Source organism: Pseudophryne corroboree, chromosome 1 (assembly GCF_028390025.1).
Source record: "Pseudophryne corroboree isolate aPseCor3 chromosome 1, aPseCor3.hap2, whole genome shotgun sequence".
NCBI classification, from domain to species: Eukaryota; Metazoa; Chordata; class Amphibia; order Anura; family Myobatrachidae; genus Pseudophryne; species Pseudophryne corroboree.
In genome coordinates this window covers 952,054,715-952,078,148 of record NC_086444.1, presented here as the reverse complement: position 1 = coordinate 952,078,148, position 23,434 = coordinate 952,054,715, and the positions used below count along the sequence as shown (strand labels likewise).

General features: G+C 41.5%; 1 protein-coding gene across 2 annotated transcripts in view; it reads left to right on the top strand.

Moving 5' to 3' along the window:
• The window catches only part of TLL1 (tolloid like 1), a 440,554-nt gene that overhangs the window by 392,546 nt on the left and 24,574 nt on the right, over positions 1–23,434 (top strand). Inside the window, exons 18-21 of one of the 2 annotated variants that reach the window (XM_063920427.1) lie at positions 5,008–5,130; positions 13,808–13,933; positions 14,686–14,813; positions 15,825–16,038. In XM_063920427.1, the coding sequence (XP_063776497.1) occupies positions 5,008–5,130; positions 13,808–13,933; positions 14,686–14,813; positions 15,825–16,038 (591 nt within the window). The remainder of the gene's footprint in view (positions 1–5,007; positions 5,131–13,807; positions 13,934–14,685; positions 14,814–15,824; positions 16,039–23,434) is intronic. The other variant, XM_063920428.1, reaches the window with a different exon arrangement.

Here is a 23,434-nt window from a genome sequence, read left to right as displayed (position 1 = left end):
TATGAGGTACTGCCTTAATTGCATGTAAAGCAAGTGGCAGCCTTAGATATTTTCTTTTCCAACACTTATTCCATTCACATTCTTGAGTTTCTTCCATGGTATGGTATATTTAAAAGGTAAAGTAGAAACCTTGTTACTAAGCCAATTTCAGTTCAATGCCATATCAGTATAACTTTTGTGCCAAAAGCCATTCTTGTGTCTATTTCACTTATTTAAACGGTTGTACTTGCATGTAATACAATAGTGTCATTTTCTTGACATTTTTTGTATGTGTTTTACTTTAAAGTGCTTTCAGTTTAATTTAAAGTGTATGCAAGTGAGTCTTGCTTGCCATTTTCCCAGCAGACGTTTGTTTTTCATTATACTGTTTTCATTATACATACCTCACACACATTGCAACAAAAATGTTATCTCTGCTATTTGCTGGAGGGTAAAAAGGCCCAAGAGTGGAACCTATAATGGGCATTTTATGATACAATTCCATTCGTGACCTAGTCTGGGAAAATTGTTGTACTGTCTATGTGCTTCTAGATCCCACTGCTTAGGTCATGTCCACTACCTAAACATGTTTTCATTGCTTTTGAGCCTGTTTTTTAAGGACTGCATTTTTGCTCAGTTACTTAGCTATTTGCAGTGATAACATATGAATGAACATGGAATTTACTCTTACAGTCATGCCGAAGGCGATTACATTGCTCCATTTACAATTCATTAGCCTCTTGCTTATCACAGTAGAAAAGAAGGTGTTTGTACTGCACTCACATAAACATAAGCCTCTGGGTGCGCATACCCCACTGGCCAGACTACCAAGGAGGGATCCGAAGAGCCCTCTCTGGCAAAACTGTAGGAATTATGTGGCAATATCTCTTGCCTCCAGCCTTTTATTTAATTAGAGTGACCATATTATCCCATTTACCTGGGACGCGCATGGATTACACAGGTTCTGTGGCTGATTAAAACCAGCTGAAATGTAGGCTTGAAGTCAGCCAGCCACAGAACCTGTGTAATTCTAGAGCGTCCCAGTTAAAAGGGATAATATGGTCAGCCTAATTTAATTGGGATCCGGTTTGAAGATAGAGTGTCTAGGTCGACAATGTTTAGGTTGACAGTCACTAGGTCGACATGTTTTCAAGGGTTTCTAGGTCGACAGGTCAAGAGGTCGACATGAGTTTTTTTTTAAAATTCTTTTTTTTTACTTTTTCATACTTAACGATCCACGTGGACTACAATTGGGAATAGTAACCTTGCCCGAAGCATGGCGAGCGAAGTGAGCCATGCGAGGGGACACGGTGCACTAATTGGGCTTTCCCGGTCACTGTACGGAGAAAACGACACCAAAAAAACAGGAAAAACTCATGTCGACCTTTTGACCTGTCGACCTAGAACATGTCGACCTATAAACCCTGTCGACCTTCAAACCCTGTCGACCTAGTGACTGTTGACCTATAGTGGTCGACCTAAACATTGTCGACCTAGGCACTGTCTATCTAATGATCCACACCCATTTAATTGCCTCTTTACTAAAACAAATTCCTTGTTCATATGAAAATGTATTTTGAATAATAGGCCCCTAAAGTAGATTAAAACTTCTAAAACACAGTAGAGTAAATTGTAATATATGAATTTCTCAAACGCCAGTAAATCCAAAGTATTAACTGTTAAGAAGGGCGAAGACACATATATTATGTATAGAGGCTAAAATCATGTACCATGTGGCTTTAATAACAGCCTTCCAGACTCCACTGAAAGGCAACAACAAATATAAAGAACATACATTATCTGAAATCCACAATTTATTCGTTTACCATAAATGATGTTATAATAATGAACACCTTTGTTTAGGTGTGGTTTCCTGTGTTGTATGACAGAAGTGGACAGTAAAACAATGAATTCAGATTTCTAGCGGCATCTTATTTTTCATCTGTTGCTCATCATAATCATTTGAAGCTATTTTTGCACATTATTATAGTTTTTTTTTTAAGTTTTCAATCTGTTATGTACTTCATTTAATAACAACGTATCAGCAGAACAGCTGATTCTATTAGAATGTTGCATGTTTCTATTAGAGATTTTAATTATTTTTCTGTGGTAACTTTTTAAAACAAAATCCATACCAGAGGCAAGTTACCTAATGTAGAAAAATATGTACTGCTACTTATGCATTGGGTTTAATGTGCCCTGTTGGTGTTCTGACTTTTTTTTTATAGCAATCTTGATCAAATCTCCTATCCATCCTCACACCAGTGGTTCCCAAACTTGGTCCTCAAAGACCCCTAACGGTTTACGTGTTCCAGGTCACCTGTGGATTTTTAAAATGTAGTAGTTGGGCGCACACAGTGCACCTGCCGAGTGACCAGGAAAACATGAACTGTTAGGTGTCTACGGGACTAGTTTGCTAGATACAGGTTGAGTATCCCTTATCCAAAATTCAAAATCCCACATCCCCTACTGAGATAATGACATACAGTATATATTATGTGTATATATAGATATTAGAGATGAGCGGGTTCGGTTTCACTCTGATTTACTCTGATTTACCCGAATCTCCTTATTGGCTATCGGACGGCACGTGTTTTGCTTAACCAATAAAAAAAAATCCAGAAAATAAGAATTGGCGATAATTCTGACGTAAAGAACCGAGTAAATCCGAACCCGCTTATCTCTAATTAATATATATATATATATATATATATATTTATTTCTGTCATTATCTCAATAGGGCAGCCATGTCCAAGCTGCAGCCCTCAAGCTGTTGTGAAACTACATATCCCAGCATGCCCTGACACCGTTTTGTTGTCAGAGAATGCTAAAGCTGTGTCAGGGCATGCTGGGTTGTGTAGTATCTCAACAGCTAGAGGGCCCCAGTTTGGACATGCCTGTAGTAGAGGAACAAAAAATGCGCAATTTTGGATAAGGGACACTCAACCTGTAGTATAGGGCATATTTATCAAAGAATGAGAAATATCCCCCCAAAACACCACTTTTTGTGAGTTCCTCGAAAGTATTAAGGTTTCCTTGATGTATCTATGAAGGACAACGATCTCCGGTTTCTGTTGCAAAAGCAGCACCTGTAGGTTTCTATGGGGCTGCTTATATACTGAATTTAACAATTTCCAGAATACAAAACATTTCAGAGCTTGGCTTTGGTAGCGAGCATCATATACAGCTGGCATTAGCCACTGTAACATGTGGGGTATAGGTCACAAACAGTTACTGGCAGCCTCTGTCCGTGGATGTAAAAATTGTTAAATCCCAGCGATACATAATTTCTTATTGTGGTGATAAGAAATGTTAATTATCAGGTCAAAAACACTAATTAATAAATAAACCCTGCAGAATGGGACAAATGTACTAAGCTTTGGAGATAGATAAAGTGGACAGAAATAAACTTCCAGCCAATAAGCGCCTGTCTTTTTCAAACACAGCCTGTAACATGGTAGTTAGGAGCTGATTGGCTGGTGCTTTATTAGCACATCTCCCCCTATGTGTGTAGACCAGTGTTTCCCAAACCCAGTCCTCATGGCACACTCACAGTCCAGACATCCTATACAGTAAGTAGTATCCTTCAGCATTGACTGCCAAACAAACTGACTGATGTAATACTTAAGCCACCTGGGCTTCTGCATGGATATCCTTAGCACCTGGTTTGTGAGTGGGCCGTGAGGACAGGGTTTGGGAAACACTGGTGTAGACCATGAGAGTAGTAATAGGCTGGAATGAATACCAAGGCAGATTGCATCTAGGTTAGTGGCTGCTTAGGCCAAGTCTTTTGTTTCATATTATTCCCCTTTAAATCCAACAGAATTGTTTTTTTGGCATTGCCACTCTTTGTTTATACAGGTTGAGTATCCCATATCCAAATATTCCGAAATACGGAATATTCCGAAATACGGACTTTTTTGAGTGAGAGTGAGATAGTGAAACCTTTGTTTTTTGATGGCTCAATGTACACAAACTTTGTCTAATACACAAAGTTATTAAAAATATTGTATTAAATGACCTTCAGGCTGTGTGTATGAGGTGTATATGAAACATAAATGAATTGTGTGAATGTAGACACACTTTGTTTAATGCACAAAGTTATAAAAAATATTGGCTAAAATTACCTTCAGGCTGTGTGTATAAGGTGTATATGTAACATAAATGCATTCTGTGCTTAGATTTAGGTCCCATCACCATGATATCTCATTATGGTATGCAATTATTCCAAAATACGGAAAAATCCCATATCCAAAATACCTCTGGTCCCAAGCATTTTGGATAAGGGATACTCAACCTGTAGTGTGATTTTGCTATAAAGTTATTTTCATTGCTCCAATCTTATTATTGTAAATGTAAAATTGTCAGTCTGAAGATAGAACTCCCTTACCTCCTTACAAGTAGTGGGTGTACATATGGAACACTGGAATCTGGATAAATCTGTGTGTTTTTCATGAGTAAAAGCTCTCTGAGAACAACAAACAGTTGTGGCCATACATTTTTTTTATTTATTTAAAAGGGGATAACTCCTTCTCCATAAAAAAAACCTTCCGGTCAAATAGGATCTTACACACCAGGAATCTTTTGGTAACTAAGAGCCTGGCTGGCTAAAATACTGCTAATTTTTGCTGTTGTAAAATGACTGCATTATGCATTCATTGTTCATAGTTTAATATTAGTGCTTCCATAGAGCTATAGTGTGAGCTATTGGCTGACTCTTTCTACCAAAGATGTCTACCCCATTCCACGATCACGCTTGGCATCAGTGAATGGGGGCTCCAGGTGGCCAGAGCCTCCGAGGTAGGGAAATTAGCATTTGGAGCAGATTGCCCACTTTTTGACAATTATTTTATTCTTTTCTGTTTTTTTGTGATTAATCTTGTTGTGTTACATTGTGTTTGTTACATTATTCTGTATATGTGGTATTCTTAAGTTTATACTCTGTAACGCAATGAAACTGCAGTGACAGTATTGTTAAGCGGAGCTGTTTACTAAGCCCACGCTATGCTGGTACGTTTTTGTTCACAGACAAGAAAGCTGCCTGCAAAGAGAACATTTTTATTTTTGAATCTTGCAAGGACTTGATAAAAAGGGACCCAGCTGGTCGTGTACATATACTCGACAGACTGTTGGCCTCTGACAGTCTCGGAGGTACGACCATGCCAACGTAAGCTAGCTAACCTGTGGTGGGGAATGGATGTGTGTGTATTCTTGGGATTAAGTGCACAAGCATCCATTCAAAGCTGGGAGACTGCTTTCTGCTCACTTAACAACAAATGTTTTGGGGTTTATTTGCCCCACATATCATTTGTTCGAAACCCTTTACCTAACCATTAAACAATGTTTCTTTTTTAACCCTTAACATAAATTAACCTAAATGTAATTAATCTAGATATGGCAATATGTGGGGGTGTTTAACCATAACTTTCTCTAAAAGCCTCCATAGTATAATGCCGTCCTATTTAATGCATAGTTCCCTGGCAAAGTCAGAATACTTAAAAATACAAGGGTGGTTCAATAAGTAAGGTAACAAGATCTCTCACATGTGTAATGTTCTCTAGTTCATTCTTATTTCCCACCAGGCAAGAGCAGGTAGGCCACTACTTCCCCTCACGACCATTAGACTGTGCCTCATATTGGTCATACTGTCCCAACATCAGTTGTAAGATGGCTTAGCTGGCAGAAACATGGTCAGACATTGAGGTGTGTAGTGAGATCAGATTTCTATGTTTAAAGGGCACATTACTTCATCGTCAACTTGTGTGTGGTGATAACATCATGTCATAGAAACTGGTTTGCGTTTGGTGGCAGGGCAGACGTTCAAGATGAGCAGCGTACTGGCCAGCCAAGCATGTTCACCACAGATGACAATTTCTGCCACAGTGATGGTCTGATTCAGTAGGACCGGCGCATTTGAGTGATATTGTTGACAAACTGAACATCTCAGTGGGTACTGTGCACAACATCATTTATGAGCAACTGGGGTACAGGAAAAGGTGTTCACGCAGGATACCGAAGCAACGTACAGAAGTTCCCAAAACCGTTAGTATGGGATTATCTCTTGTGCACTTGACGTGCTACCATGAGGAGGGAGTGTAGTTCCTGCAGCATATTGCTACAGGTGATGAAACCTGGGTACATCATGTCATCTTAGAGAAAAAGCAAGCATCCATGACATGGAAACATGCATTATCCACACCTTCAAGGAAATTCAAAACAACTCCATCAGCAAAGAAGGTTATGGTGACCGTGTTTTGGGACCACAAGGGTTTGCTTCTTGTTGATTTCCTCACAAAGGGAGAAACTTTGAATGCTGACCACTATTGTGGTGCATTAAACTGGTTGCAGAGGGCAGTTCATCTAAAACGATCTGGGTTACTGTGAACAGGTGTTTTGCTGCACGGTATTGCCAGTCCAAACTCTGTTATGGTGATACCGTAGTTATAATACTACTATTGGGAAGTACTGAACCATCCTCCCTACAGCCCTGACCTGGCACTGACTGATTTCAGTCTCTTTGCACCATTGAAGAAGCACCTAGTTGGAAGGTGATCACAACCGATTGTGAAGTTCAGCAAACTGTCATGTCCTAACTTCAGCTGCTTGACAATGATTTCTTCTATGCCTTGGTGCATATGTCCCGATTTTTGCGGGACAGTCCCTTTTTTTTGGGACTGTCTCGCTGTCCCACATGGGCAGTTGGGAAGCTCCTGTCGCTAGGCAGAGCAGCGTTAAATAGACGCTGTACGCATGCGCACCGTGTCTATTCATGGGAAACAGAGGCTCTGAGGACATCCCAGCAGCTCACAGAGCGCTGGCCATGCACCCACAGCGACGGAAAACAATGATGTGGCTAGCGATCGGAGCACTCCTGCAAAGCCACTCCCCTTTTTTGTAGGTGACACCCCTTTTGGGCGTTTCTTCACCGCACCTGGTAGTTCCGCCTCCCCGCCCCTATGTTGGGAATAATGCTTGGTGTACTATTGGAACATACTGTATGCTTAGACAAGAATGGGGACTGTGTGAAAAATTGTCTATGCCAAGGCAATACTATTGATTGTACGTATACTGTATGTATTATAAATTTACGCAATGAGAGGTCTTATTACCATATTTTATTGAACCACACACGTATTTTAGGACAAAGTATTTCTGGGTTTTGGATCTTTCAACCTTGCTATAGTACAGGGCTGTGAGCATTCTGCTATTTGTGTGGATATTTCCGCTCACCTGCACCAAACTGTAATAGAGTACTAAAGGCACTGACATTGTCACTGTAATATTCACAACTTTCTTATTAGAGGATCAGATCAACCATACTTTTTCTTCATGTGAGAACATCTGGACATATTAGAAGCTGCTGATCTTTCATTAATTGATTTCATTATATGTTACATAGATCAACAGCTTGCTCATTCTAATGTCATCAAAAGAAGATGGCGAGAGTAAAATCATATGGCACAATACTGCATAACCATAAAAATCAAGTGAACCTCCTTGAATTACTGTAGGTCCTATAGTCCAATTCCAATCAGTGGTTTGTCTGATCCCCTAGTTATATTGGTGTGGTCACTTAATATCCGTTTTGTGAATTCCTGAAGTTGTTTAAGGCACCTGGACTGTGGGTAGTGTCTATATCCTTTACACTTCGGGATAACCTATTACACTTTTTAATGGACTGAAAAGATAAAAGTTTAAATATAATCAAAGGAATCTTCAAAAATGTTTTCTCATGCTATTTTAATAGTAAAGATTTACATTCTATGGCTCAGTGGAAGTAATGCTTTCTATACAGATATATGAATGTTTTCTTCAACAACTTAGCAGTTGAACTGTTAAGTGAAAATATAGGCACACTTGCACCACCAAAGAGCATACTTTTACAGAGCAAGATGACAGTCATTCAGGAGTAGTATGAGGTTTCAGTGGGAAGAGTTGGGTGCAGTGAAGAGGTTCATTGCACGGGATGCGGTTACGTGGCCCTGGATCCCGTCGGTCAGCACACAGACCCTGGGATCCCGAAGACAAACAATGCCGCCAGCCAAAATTTCGGCTAACAGAGGCTATTCCCCCAATGGAGTGGGAATAGAACCTGTGGCAAGGCAGAGAGACACCGAGCAGGCAAGGGGCTTTGTTGCCCCCCCCCCATACCGGCATTCTGCTGCTGAGATCCTGGCGTCGGCATGCTGGCCGTCGGGATCCCATATGCCGCCATGTAACCCCAACCCTATTGCACAGGATGGAATAGGTGACAGCTATACAGTCTTGCAGAGCAAGATTCTTTAAATTATATTAAAGGGCATAGTAGGTGTGTTCTTAGAAGCATTAGAATCTAGTCTATGAAATGGACTAGAAGTTGGAGGTGATTAAGTGTTTACCTATACATTTAATGGGTCACACTTTACACCTTCCAGTTGTAATGTAGCAAATGACCAAATTTCTGAATTCAAACTTTCATTGTGAACCCAAAGTTTTTAAAATCCCACATGCAATATTCCAAATCCTCTCAATCCTGAGTATTTTAAGACATAAATTAGGCTAAACTTAGCAGTATTTTATGAAAAAAAAACAAAAAACAAAAGTGAAACATTTACTATTGGAAAAAAAAAGTTAAGGAGGAAGTTGTTTTTTTTAAATGCAATGTTTATTTTTGTACCATGAGCCTGTTCAGGTTTGTCTGCCTTTGGGCACCTAGATGCACTTCTAGCTTGCAGGCATCTCACTACCTTGATGTATGCAGGGCAACTGATAAAGCAGTCCCAAATCCTTTTTACACTGCACATTGAGTGTACAGCATACCGTAGATGAGGTGGTCGCATTACAAATAATAAAAAGTATATCAGTAATGCTTTGATGATTGTAATGAAAATTGTAGCATACATTTTTTTACTGATCCAAGTTGGTGATGTGAGGACACACTTTTATACAATATCAGAAGCACTCCACTACAACATATGCAGGACTATGACTGATATGTGTTCTGGCTTTGGCAACTTTGTTAGTGAAAATCGACATCAGTGACTTTTACTACACTGGTAATTGTATATAGAGAGTACTTTACATTTCAAGATAAATGAATGGCCCAAAATCTGTAAAATGTATCCTCTAAATCCCAGCACATCACATTACAGTATGTTTAAATGTTTTAAATATATTTTTCTTTCCAAAGTCTTAGCGGCCTATCCATGTGGAAACTGTCCCATCCTCTATAGCAGGGGTGGGGAACCTTTTTTCTAGCGAGGGCCATTTGGATATTTATAAAATCCTTCGGGGGGCCATACAAAAATTCTCAATTTAAAAAAATTACCCTGCCTCCCAGTAGGTCTGCCCCTTAGAGGCACTGTGTGTGCGCGCGCCAAAAAAATGGGTATGGCCAGTTAAAATGGGACGTGATACACATATGCCCCCAATAGTGCAGTGCCAGATCCCCAATTGCCCCCACAGTGCCAAGTATACAAATGCCCCTCACAGTGCCAAGTATACAAATGTCCCTCACCGTGCCAGGTATACATATGCCCCTCACCGTGCCAGGTATACATATGCCCCCCTCCGTGCCAGGTATACATATGCACCCCTCCGTGCCAGGTATACAGATGCCCCCCACAGTGCCAGGTATACAAATGCCCCCCACAGTGCCAGGTATACAAATGCCCCCCACCGTGCCAGGTATACAAATGCCCCTCACCGTGCCAGGTACCCCCACAGCTGACCGTGGGTAACCCCACCGCTGACCGCAAAGTTCCCACCATTGAAACTAATGGAGGGAGCTGTGCGATGCGCTGTCTGCAAGCTCAGACGCGCAAAACCAATCAGGAGAGTGCCACGAAGTGGCGGTTCCTGATTGGCTGAAGGGACCTTTCTGTGACAGGAGTCACGGGGGGTCTCTGCATTCGGGGAAAGGGGTCCCATGTGTAAACATGGGACCCCTTTCAGTCCGTCTGGTTCGGGTAAATGCGTTTTTTTGTTTTGCCAAGTACGTGGATTATAATAAAAGAACTGGACACTGGATCAGGTGAGTATAATTTTATTTTCAGGTACCCCGGACGTCGACATTGGAGACGAGGCCAGAGTCGGTGTGTCAACATAGGTAAGTATGTGTGTCAGCATGTATGTAATAAAGTTATACTTTCACGGTGTCTGTGTCCTGTTTTTATTTGGGTATTTTTTTTGCAGTAGAACTACAGGTACCAGCGGGCCCATTTCCCCCCGCATGCTGGTACTTGTGGTTCTCCAAGTACCGGCTTGCGGGGGAGGCTTGCTGGGACTTGTAGTTCTTCTGCAAAAACCAATATTCTTACATTTTCAACAAGGCTATCAGCCCCCCATCCGCAGCCCTTTGATGGGGGGGACAGCCTCGGGCTTCACCCCTGGCCCTTGGGTGGCTGGGGGGGGTACCCCTTGATTGAAGGGGTCCCCACTCCTCCAGGGTACCCCGGCCAGGGGTGACTAGTTGGGTATTTAATGCCACGGCCGCAGGGCGCTGTATAAAAGTGACCCCCGGCTGTGGCATTATCTGTCCAGCTAGTGGAGCCCAGTGCTGGTACAAAAAATACGGGGGACCCCTACTCTTTTTGTCCCCCGTATTTTTTGCACCAGGACCAGGCGCAGAGCCCGGTGCTGGTTGTTAAAATACGGGGGATCCCCTGTCATTTTATTCCCCGTATTTTGGCAACCAGGACCGGCTCAAAGAGTCTGAGGCTGGTTATGGTTAGGAGGGGGGACCCCACGCAATTTTTTTTCGGGTTTTTTTCCGCTTTTTAAACATTTTTAAAAATCTAACTCAAAATCCGTCAATTCGGCCGTTTTTAGACAGCGGGACTGTCGAATTCGTTTTTTATTGAATAGGTCGAATTCCGGCACCCACCTGCCGGAATTCGACGGTCGAATTGTGTCGAATTTAAAAACGGGCGAAAAAGTGCCGCAATTCGCCCGGAATTGCATATACCCCTAAGTCTTCGGTTGCTTAAATTTATACAAAACAAAATATCTAATACCAAAAGTTTTTGGTGAAGAATTTGCCTATTTATAAAAAAAAGCAATATAGTGCTTTCTGCAATCGCTCAATTCACTTATCACTTCCAGCAATGGGTATGAATAGGTGTCATCAGCCAGCTTGGTTAGACGGGACAGAAAACAATATGGTCTTATTGTATCTAGAGAGGGAAAGGCCGGAGATAACGGTCAACGTTTGTTCTAGGGAGAAACAAAAGCACAAGGCCTCCCTATTATTTTATTACAGCGTTGACAGAATAACATTGACATACTAATCAGGAGTGACAATTCTATATAAATTATCGAGGTACACAAAGTCAAATATAAACATAGTAAAATACATCAAAATTAGATATAGACGTAACATTGTAAGTTCAGATGGCAGAACCCACCTCCCCCTCACACAAAATAGTATATAAAGGGAAATATGGCACAAAAATTGGTTTACTAGCTGCACAAGAAGTCAGTGTCCAGGCCAATAGGAGGATCATCCACAGCCTAAAAAAAAACAATGGAGTTGACATTGAATTGAGGAAGGCAAAGATGAAACATAACTATCCCACATAATGAAACATTTGTTCAACCTGGATTCTTTGTGGAGGGAAGCCTCAATCCAATCCATGCGAAAGACCAAATAGAGTTTTTATAATAAAAAGAGCATGCTGAGGTGGGTGATCCTGGATCCAGTACTGCAAGATACATTTTATTCGCCACGATGACACTATCAAACATTTTCTACATCCTGCAGTTATCTTCTAAATAGCATACCCAATACTGCCCATTCCAGATAAATAGGAACATATTCCATCAAATGAGTATAAACATAAGTTTGAATGAATATAAGTCAAAATGTTTTAATAAAAAGGCAATCCCACGCACAGTGCAAGAAAGGCATCTGGGTGTCCACATTTTGGGCAATCTCCATTTCTGAGCGGCCCTTAGTATGATGACGGTCAGGGAAGAATATCCAAGATGATACATTTTAAGAACATTTCCCTGTAAATGCTAGCAGTCAGTGTTTTGCAAGAACAAGCTAAGGATTTAAACAGCTGATCTAAAGACCGTATAGGGAAGATCAGAAGCCAATGAGACAAGCCTGTAGAAATCACATTATAATCAAAAGAGACTCGCAGAGAACGGTAATATAAGGATATCAATTTAGTCTCTGATGGGGACGACAGAGTAGGGAATCAAGGTGGTTTGGCCAATCTGTTATCGAGAAAGACACACTAACAGAGTGAGCATAATGGAGAGCTTGGTGTACTGCAAAAGAATGGGTAGGAGGAAAAGAATATTTATTTGTCCCCTGAATCCCTGTCATGAGGCTGCGTACAGACATCAACAAAAGTCTGTTTATTAGTTAGGCCATGAGAGACACATGAGATAATAACTTAGACCATTATGGAAGGCAGGGTTGGATAAGAATGGGAGAAAGAGAGAAGCTGAGGCCTTAAGCTTGGCATAAGGCATTCTTGGGAAATACCATACAATGTACACAACATGTGGAACTGCCATATAATACAGGCAGCCAATTCTCTGGTTATGTTACAGTGTAGACACTCAACACCTTTGGGGTGTTTATATTGCATAGCCATTATTCTAAACACCCTATGTGGCCACAGAGTGTATGGCCCAAAACTGTACTGGCCCTGGGACTAGATGAATCTATGGCCAGTAAGCCCCTATGTACAGGGAATTCTTAAATCACTTCATTTGAAAAAAAAAAACATGCTACTGGTATTGATCTACTCTCTATTTTTAGTTAGTTTCTAACTATTTTTTTTAACATACTGTATCTATTAAATTAGCTTATCAGTTTTAAGTGTAGTTGCAGAGCACTGCATTTCGCCATGTTTTAGTAATCCATTAGTTACGGGATTATAAACATAATTATTTAAATGTAAAACATTAAAGCTAATATAAAGATGCCTTAGTACAATTCATGTTAAACAGATTTTATGACACTACCATTAAGGATCAAAGATGATGACTATTATGCCCTTGAACGCTGACCTACTAGATGAAATTGTTGAATATTCAGTTATGATTAACACTGTCCCTTCTAATTAATTGTTGTCTATCCGTGTGACGCATTGCTGTGGCAGAGAATTAGATGCTGTACTATTTTCTGTATGTGTCCAGAGCATTCTGCCAGTTTTAAATTCAAGCTATTACCAGGTCTGTTTGATAATGACATCTGACACATTCCTGTACAAGCGGATGCCTTTCTCGAGATTGTCTCCTTCTGAGTCACTTTTTGTGCAGTATGCAGCAAAACGTTTGACCTTCTGCCAATTACTCTTCATCTTCTTATCTTTACTTCAGTTCTAACGGTGGAAGTATGAATATTTAATATCTATTTACCTTTCTATACTGGTCTGTAGCCATTCTCTTGTTACATATTAATAATAATTGGTGTTATAAATTGGTCTCAAATGTACATATATATTTAACAGAATGATTCCTAAATGTATTTTATAGCTATATAAGGGATTTAATCTTAACCTGAACAATGCATGCTACTTGTAACCTTGTATATTTTGATTAGGGATTTTTTTTTTTACGTTACTGATTTCCAAATTGAACCGCATGTATAATATCACTATTATTAGTAATCATATGTTTATTACACATTGCAAAATTAAAATAAAACCTATTGTAGGATTTATGTGCAAGGTTGCAAGCAGTCATGGGTTAAATAGAATTGCATGAAGGCTTTGCTTATAATAACGTGCATTTTGGTACCCTGAAAGTAAAATGTATACAGTATGTTACCCTTTGTCTGGTACACAATGATGGGCAGTGGTGTTACTAAAGAGTCTTTTCATATCTACAGACAAAGACGAGTGCTCTAAGGAAAATGGTGGCTGCCAACACGAATGCATAAATACTATTGGCAGCTACGTCTGTCAGTGCCGCAATGGATTTGTGCTTCATGAGAATAAACATGACTGCAAAGAAGGTAAAGGCCTCCAAATATACCATGAGTAAAATTCTGGGCTTTGCTTTCCCCTCTGTATGCAAGTTATTTGTATATGTGCAGGCTTTTGCAACAAATAACAGGGTGTATCCCTTGAGTTACTATAGAAATTGCATTAGTCCCAGTGATTTGATTTGTTTATGCAGCTGCACCCCTTTCCTGGCAAAGCCTGCTCATGTCCAGAAGACTCCTGAATTCCAGGGACATAACAACCCCTCCACCAGCCAATCAGCTCCTAACTGTTCATTTACATATTGGAGCTGATTGGATGGTGCATTTATCACCTTGCACTTATTACTGGTTTATCACTTCCTTACGCCTGAAAGCATGAAATTATACTTCCTATCCAAAATCCTGTGGACACCTCGTGATTTAGTAACCTTATCCAAGTACTGTATATAATATAATATAATATAATCTCTCACATAGATATTCTCCAAGGATAAAATATAAATATATAAATATTTACACAAACAGAACTTCACTACCCTTTAAAGACCTTTTATTTTAACTATGAAATGTTAAACGTAGATTGTATTACATAATAATCTTTGTTGCGTGTAAATTGTAAATCCTCGTTATTCTATTTCAATAACCAGTCATTAGTGTATAGAATACCTGGTAATCTATTGCTTTCTGAATTGCCTGTATATAAATATAACTTACTGTAATTATTTAAATGTACATGTGACTTAAACTTTACCAATCGGCACATTTCTTGTTTTTCTGCATAGCTGAATGTGAGCATAGAATTCATAGCCCAAATGGAGTAATAACAAGCCCTAACTGGCCAGACAAATATCCAAGTCGAAAGGAATGTACTTGGGAAATAAGTGCCACTCCAGGCCACAGGGTTAAACTAGTAAGTACCTGTATGAGCTGAAATTGTAAATGTAGTTAAATGTGATATAATAAAGGATATTGCCCGATTCTTTACTAATCTATTTTGTTTAGTTTTTTATAGTCGTTTGATTTACAATTTTCACAAATTAGGTCTTGATTTGAGTCAAATGTATTAGATTTACTCTGTTGGGGCTAATAGTGAAGTGGTAAAGCATTTGCAGGCATTTCTTTGTGTAACCATAAAGCTTGAAATTTCCACTGTATTTTTACCCCAATCAATTTTTTTTTTTATTAACAAGTGGTACCTGTATAGCTTTATTCTGGAGGAAATTATTTATTTTAGCAATGGCTAAGCCAAAAATAACATTTCATGCTATGCAAGTGTCAAGGCTTTTTGTTGCGTATGTCTGTCTTTTAAATGGTAGTTACTGTATATGTAATGGAAATTTCCAGATTATTATAACCAGATACCTGTTTATAAAATCAGCAAAAGTTTTCAAATAAAAAAACAAAAAAGGAATTTGTGGACCCATTGCCATTTTTTTTTTTTATAAATCCACCCCTGATTGATAATAGCAATCTCTTTTTATACCAGGCCTCTTTACCATGCCACCTTTGCTTACTACCAGGTAAGGTTACCCTCATTATAATGCCAGTCTGGCCTGTATTATAAGAAGGCATTATATAGAGGGTGCACTGTTAAAAGTTCTATTCTATTACAAATGCCATCTCTAAAAGCAGACATATGTTGGGAGGTCACATGTATCATTGGTCTGTCTATCAGTTTGTCTGTGCAAATGGCCTACAATATAACATTACTAAGTTTTATCATGAATGCTGTAAGATTTGATTCATGCAAAAACTATGTAGACACAATGCAATGTAATACTGTAGCCCAAATCCCTGAAAAACAAGATATTGGATCAAATTCTATGCACATGACAGCAAAGGAATTTTAGAATAGCTTCTCAGCTGTGCAAACATAAGGCCTTAATGTAATGTGTAATGCAGTCTTTTTTTCACACTATAGGCATTTAGTGAATTTGAAATTGAGCAACATCAAGAATGTGCATATGACCATCTCGAAGTTTTTGATGGTGAAACAGAGAAGTCTTCTATTCTTGGACGATTATGTGGCAATAAGATTCCAGATCCTTTAGTTGCCACAGGAAATAAAATGTTTCTCCGTTTTGTGTCCGATGCATCCGTACAAAGGAAAGGATTTCAAGCCACCCATTCCACAGGTTGGTAAGAAAAGATTGTGGCTGCTCTCCTCTTGTCACATTTTTACATGCAATGCTGAACTCTCACAATGCTCTGAAAATCAAGACCTATCTCGATGGGATGCAGTCAGGGTCCTGCCTGTCGGGATACTGGCAGTCAGATTACCAACACCAGAATTCCGACACTATTTGGAATGCTGACACCGGCCTCGGAACCCTGGCAGCCGGGATGGCGAATGTCCTTGCGCCGCTAAAGAGGTAAGCAGCGGGGGGGGGGGGGGAGGGGGGAGTTTAGGCTGAGGGGGGAGGGTTAGGCTGCGCCCCGAGAGGGATGGGGAGAGGGGTTAGGGTTAGACTCCCCCCTCCGAGGGTTAGGCTGCGGGACGGGAGGTTAGGTTTAGGCACTTACGGGGGGAAGTAGAGAAGAGATAAATAAATCTGGATGTTACTCTCCGATTTATAATCCGGCGCTATAATTTATAAATATCAATATACCAATGTATAATAGTGATTAGTAGCAGCTAAGAGAAAAAAACAGCTTGCTAAGCTGCAACTAATTTAAAGTATAGAAGGGAGAATTACTCTGCGCTTTAAATCACTTTGTATATTATCCTATAAATTATCACTGTGCAGTTCACCATTGGTAATAATAGACTCAGTGAGACTTAAAGTATACATAAAGAATTTTTTTATCAAAAAAAAAAAACATATATCAATTACAATAAATAAAATAATTTAATTAATCACTAAATATCAAAGCTAATAATTAGCAGACATGCTTTAAAATATGCAATAATTTTAGCTCTCTCAGATGGTAAAGTGGTGTTCATCAAGACACTGGCGTCCCAGTGTATGGTGTGAAAGAATGTCCCGCAAATGATATCCACAATCACAATGGTTGTATTATTGATAAAACAGTGTCTAAAATAATTACCCACGTGCTGGTTCCTGTAGAAAGTGCAAACAGGGTCCTTTCAGATGATATACTTGCACGTGAGGTGAGGGAAATATTATAGTATGACTGCTGCAATTGAATGTTAGCCGCTCCGTTTAGGGGACACTGCACGTCTCCAATGCGCTGATGGATGCTGGCCGCTGATAATTGCAAGACGTCTGAATGTCCCTCTGAGAGCACCGGACAGTTGGATTCCGCCGCAGGGCCCCGGCACGAAGCACCCGGCGTCTGGCGGAAGTATCGCACGGCAAAGTGCTGGAGTATGTGGAGCTCCGTGAGCTGTTAGAGCCTGCAGGTACCAACACCTGGAGAGCTTAATTGAGAGAGAATGTGTCTGGGCGTCAACGCGTTTCGTCTCCTAGCAACCGGAGACTTCCTCAAGACGAATACCTCCCCTCTACGGACTTCAGAATTTATACCCGTCTGATAGCATTAAACCTTATCAGATGTGTCTGCTTAATCAATTATTGAATGAATCCTTAAAATCACTATTTCATCCTAATTTGAACATATTTACATATATATAACTTATTCACAATATAATAATATATCTTAAAGAGTCAATATAATAAACATACATTGTTTCAAAATCCACAACAACAGTTTAATTGTATCTAATATGCGGACAAGTAGCACCCAGTATACTTTGTACTACACTTTACTGGGCGGCTATAATTAGTCTATTACTGAAAATAACGGAGTAAGTTGTCATTAGCAACACCGCAATACTAAAGTAGAGTTTTCTAAGGAAACTAATCGAAATGTTAAGAGGATCTTTAACTAAAACAGAAATATATATATGGATCCGTATTAATAGAGGTTACAAATATAGAGAGGTAGAAACCTATGTAAAGAAAATAAATTAACATCTATCTACAGAGTTAATTACAATGAAGTACCACATAGACATGCGTACTGGGGAGAACAGCCTCTATTCCCAGTGAACAGTCAGATTATGCTTTATATGTATTAGAGTATAATTTTCAGGTAATAAGTACTCGTTTATGTTTAACCCCTGAAAATACAAATTAAAAATAAAAAAATAGGAAATAAGGATGAAAAATAATAAATTATAAGGGTTAGGCTGCGCCCCGAGAGGGATAGGGTGCGGGGAGAGGGGTTAGGGTTAGACACCCCCCACCGAGGGTTAGGCTGCGGGACAGGAGGTTAGGTTTAGGCACTTACGGGGGGGGGGAAGGTTAGGGTCAGGCACTAAGGGGGAGACATATCTCAACATGTGCAATTGTTGTTTTTTTTTAAATAAGAGCATAGTACATTTTTAATTACATATACCGTATATACTCGAGTATAAGCCGACTTTTTCAGCACATTTTTCTATGCTGAAAAAGCCCCCCTCGGCTTATACTCTAGTCAGCTCACGGCAACAGCAGATGCCGTGGGCTGTGTGGGCGTCCGCTGCAGCCGGCTCCAGGGACAGACACTAGAGGTCATTATTGACCTCTAGTGTCTGTGCGGCGCTGCTATGGGAGAGACGTCATGACGTCTCTCCCATAGAGAGGAGCGGGCGGGCGGCCAGACGGACGGACAGGAGCAGCAGCAGCAGAAGAAGCGGTCCGGAAGCAGGAGCAGGGCAGTGGTAAGTATTGTTTTTATTATTTTGTGTATGTGTGTGTGTTTGTAAGCGGCGACGGGGGCACAACTACTGGGGGCAAAGAAAGAGGGGGCACAACTACTGGGGGCATAGAAAGAGGGGGCACAACTACTGGGGGCAAAGCAACAGGGGGGCATGTTTTTATCTGGCACTGTGGGGGGATATCTGTCACTGGGGGTATATGTGGCACTGGGAGCACAGCCCTAGCAACAAGCATTACCCCCTGGCAACAAGCATAACACCTACCGCATGAAACCCCTGGCAACGAGCATGACACCCTGAGCATTTAAATCCCGGGCGCTGTGCATTTTCCACCCTAGGCTTATACTCGAGTCAATAATTTTTCCCAGTTTTTTGTGGTAAAATTAGGTGCCTCGGCTTCTATTCGGGTCGACTTATACTCGAGTATATACGGTAGTTGTATGCTTTTGTTTGTTGTAGAATAACATTGCTGAAGCACATACTTCAGTGCACAGGATCTATCAATGGGTATTTGGGAAATAGTAAGCTGACTGCTTAGGTGGCCCACCACAACCTGACGTTTTTATTTAAAAAAAATAAAAAATTTCACTGACCTGAGGAAATGAAGGTGCCTGCCACATATTTTATGGGAAGCCTGTTGCAGGTTCTGATTCAGGACCTGACGATGTGAGAGTCAGGGCTGTCTGCAAAGTAGAATGACAATGTAGAATGGTGCCAACCATTACCCCAATTAATACCACCAGCATAGTAAATGAGAGAGGAGGTATTTAGAGGAAAGTATTGTTTTTGTCTACTAGTCTTTACCTGATTTATCAGGAAAAAATTACTGAAATTTGGTTTTCAGTTTTCACCCACCTGTTGTATATACATAACTAGTGACAATTAGAACAAAAGGCTCACTTGCTGTATTGGCATGGATTATAAGTAATAAAGTCTTGAAATACTTTATTGTATTTCCAGATGAAATTCATGCGATAAGAAATAGCTGAAGCACAGTGACATCTAGTGGAAAGTGCACACATAATAATCCATAGATTACTGTGAGATAAATGTTTTCCCTTTTCAATGATAAATAGATTGTATGAGATCAGAGGGATAACACTTCCGTATTGCAATATAAAGACATTGCTACAAAGGAATCAGCATTGAAGTTGGTGAGAGAGGTGTAGTAGGTGGATATGGTGGATGTGACCATTTCGACGGGTACAAAATATATATATATATACGGTATATTTCCTCCAAAAATACCGGCACTACATGCTAAATGAACATCTGGTCCCGGTGCCACAGTGCAATGATATAATAAAATCCTTCCACAAATGCACGGCACTCCAGGGACACGGTTTTTAGTATTTAATGGTGCAGAATCCACATGTTTCGAGGCCTCCGCCTCTTCCTCAGGACACACCAACATAATATATATTACAGCAGTAAATCAAGGCAGCACATATATATATATATATATATATATATATATTACACACACACACACACACACACACACACACACACACACACGTAGTACACACACAGCATGATTGCAAACATACAGTGAGCATACATCACCCCCACACGTACTTCCCTACTGTAAACCTCCTACATGACATTAGGTGACACTGCGGACCTCCTACATGACATTAGGTGCTGAGCAGGGCAGTTCTCCCGGTCTCCTGTTCCTGCGGGAGAACTGTCTGATCGCGGCGCACTGCCCGGCAAACGGCTAGTACAGCAATCAGCGCTTCTGTGGACTGAAGCGGAAGCGCTGACAGCTGAACAGGCGGGCAGTGGCCGGGCAGCTTTGATCGCGGGTGTCCCACGGTTGTTGCAGAGACGGAGACAAAGGTGTCTCCGTCTCTGAAAAAATAAATTGGACCATCAGGGGGGGTTTCTGGGTGCTCAGCCACCCCCGTTGCGTGCGCCACTGATCAAAGGGAAGATTCTTGGTAGGCTGATGTGCACATGGGGCCTGTTTTGTTTGTTGACATGTGAGGGGTGGTGCTGCTGCCATGGTTACACAGTATACCTCTGGTGCTGCCCATGTGAGGCCACTTCTGCAGATTTTTCCAGGGCTACTTTTAGTTCCTAATTTGACTATGCCTGACTTTGAAAGAAAGTGCAATGGAATATGCTAGCATTACATAAATCAGTATATATTAGTGTTCACTATAGGATTTTTCTAGGGCAGGGTGCTGATCACTGAGGAGGGCACACTTTAATTTTGAAGGGCACATTTTTGGTGTGACGCTTTGCGCACAAAGCATAGCGCATATGTCTATAGTAGAGATGAGCGCCTGAAATTTTTCGGGTTTTGTGTTTTGGTTTTGGGTTCGGTTCCGCGGCCGTGTTTTGGGTTCGAACGCGTTTTGGCAAAACCTCACCGAATTTTTTTTTGTCGGATTCGGGTGTGTTTTGGATTCGGGTGTTTTTTTCAAAAAACACTAAAAAACAGCTTAAATCATAGAATTTGGGGGTCATTTTGATCCCAAAGTATTATTAACCTCAAAAACCATAATTTACACTCATTTTCAGTCTATTCTGAATACCTCACACCTCACAATATTATTTTTAGTCCTAAAATTTGCACCGAGGTCGCTGTGTGAGTAAGATAAGCGACCCTAGTGGCCGACACAAACACCGGGCCCATCTAGGAGTGGCACTGCAGTGTCACGCAGGATGTCCCTTCCAAAAAACCCTCCCCAAACAGCACATGACGCAAAGAAAAAAAGAGGCGCAATGAGGTAGCTGACTGTGTGAGTAAGATTAGCGACCCTAGTGGCCGACACAAACACCGGGCCCATCTAGGAGTGGCACTGCAGTGTCACGCAGGATGTCCCTTCCAAAAAACCCTCCCCAAACAGCACATGACGCAAAGAAAAAAAGAGGCGCAATGAGGTAGCTGTGTGAGTAAGATTAGCGACCCTAGTGGCCGACACAAACACCGGGCCCATCTAGGAGTGGCACTGCAGTGTCACGCAGGATGGCCCTTCCAAAAAACCCTCCCCAAACAGCACATGACGCAAAGAAAAAAAGAGGCGCAATGAGGTAGCTGTGTGAGTAAGATTAGCGACCCTAGTGGCCGACACAAACACCGGGCCCATCTAGGAGTGGCACTGCAGTGTCACGCAGGATGTCCCTTCCAAAAAACCCTCCCCAAACAGCACATGACGCAAAGAAAAAAAGAGGCGCAATGAGGTAGCTGTGTGAGTAAGATTAGCGACCCTAGTGGCCGACACAAACACCGGGCCCATCTAGGAGTGGCACTGCAGTGTCACGCAGGATGTCCCTTCCAAAAAACCCTCCCCAAACAGCACATGACGCAAAGAAAAAAAGAGGCGCAATGAGGTAGCTGTGTGAGTAAGATTAGCGACCCTAGTGGCCGACACAAACACCGGGCCCATCTAGGAGTGGCACTGCAGTGTCACGCAGGATGTCCCTTCCAAAAAACCCTCCCCAAACAGCACATGACGCAAAGAAAAAAAGAGGCGCAATGAGGTAGCTGACTGTGTGAGTAAGATTAGCGACCCTAGTGGCCGACACAAACACCGGGCCCATCTAGGAGTGGCACTGCAGTGTCACGCAGGATGTCCCTTCCAAAAAAACCCTCCCCAATCAGCACATGATGCAAAGAAAAAGAAAAGAAAAAAGAGGTGCAAGATGGAATTGTCCTTGGGCCCTCCCACCCACCCTTATGTTGTATAAACAAAACAGGACATGCACACTTTAACCAACCCATCATTTCAGTGACAGGGTCTGCCACACGACTGTGACTGATATGACGGGTTGGTTTGGACCCCCCCCAAAAAAGAAGCAATTAATCTCTCCTTGCACAAACTGGCTCTACAGAGGCAAGATGTCCACCTCATCTTCACCCTCCGATATATCACCGTGTACATCCCCCTCCTCACAGATTATCAATTCGTCCCCACTGGAATCCACCATCTCAGCTCCCTGTGTACTTTGTGGAGGCAATTGCTGCTGGTCAATGTCTCCGCGGAGGAATTGATTATAATTCATTTTAATGAACATCATCTTCTCCACATTTTCTGGATGTAACCTCGTACGCCGATTGCTGACAAGGTGAGCGGCGGCACTAAACACTCTTTCGGAGTACACACTTGTGGGAGGGCAACTTAGGTAGAATAAAGCCAGTTTGTGCAAGGGCCTCCAAATTGCCTCTTTTTCCTGCCAGTATAAGTACGGACTGTGTGACGTGCCTACTTGGATGCGGTCACTCATATAATCCTCCACCATTCTATCAATGTTGAGAGAATCATATGCAGTGACAGTAGACGACATGTCCGTAATCGTTGTCAGGTCCTTCAGTCCGGACCAGATGTCAGCATCAGCAGTCGCTCCAGACTGCCCTGCATCACCGCCAGCGGGTGGGCTCGGAATTCTGAGCCTTTTCCTCGCACCCCCAGTTGCGGGAGAATGTGAAGGAGGAGATGTTGACAGGTCGCGTTCCGCTTGACTTGACAATTTTGTCACCAGCAGGTCTTTCAACCCCAGCAGACCTGTGTCTGCCGGAAAGAGAGATCCAAGGTAGGCTTTAAATCTAGGATCGAGCACGGTGGCCAAAATGTAGTGCTCTGATTTCAACAGATTGACCACCCGTGAATCCTTGTTAAGCGAATTAAGGGCTGCATCCACAAGTCCCACATGCCTAGCGGAATCGCTCCCTTTTAGCTCCTTCTTCAATGCCTCCAGCTTCTTCTGCAAAAGCCTGATGAGGGGAATGACCTGACTCAGGCTGGCAGTGTCTGAACTGACTTCACGTGTGGCAAGTTCAAAGGGCATCAGAACCTTGCACAACGTTGAAATCATTCTCCACTGCACTTGAGACAGGTGCATTCCATCTCCTATATCGT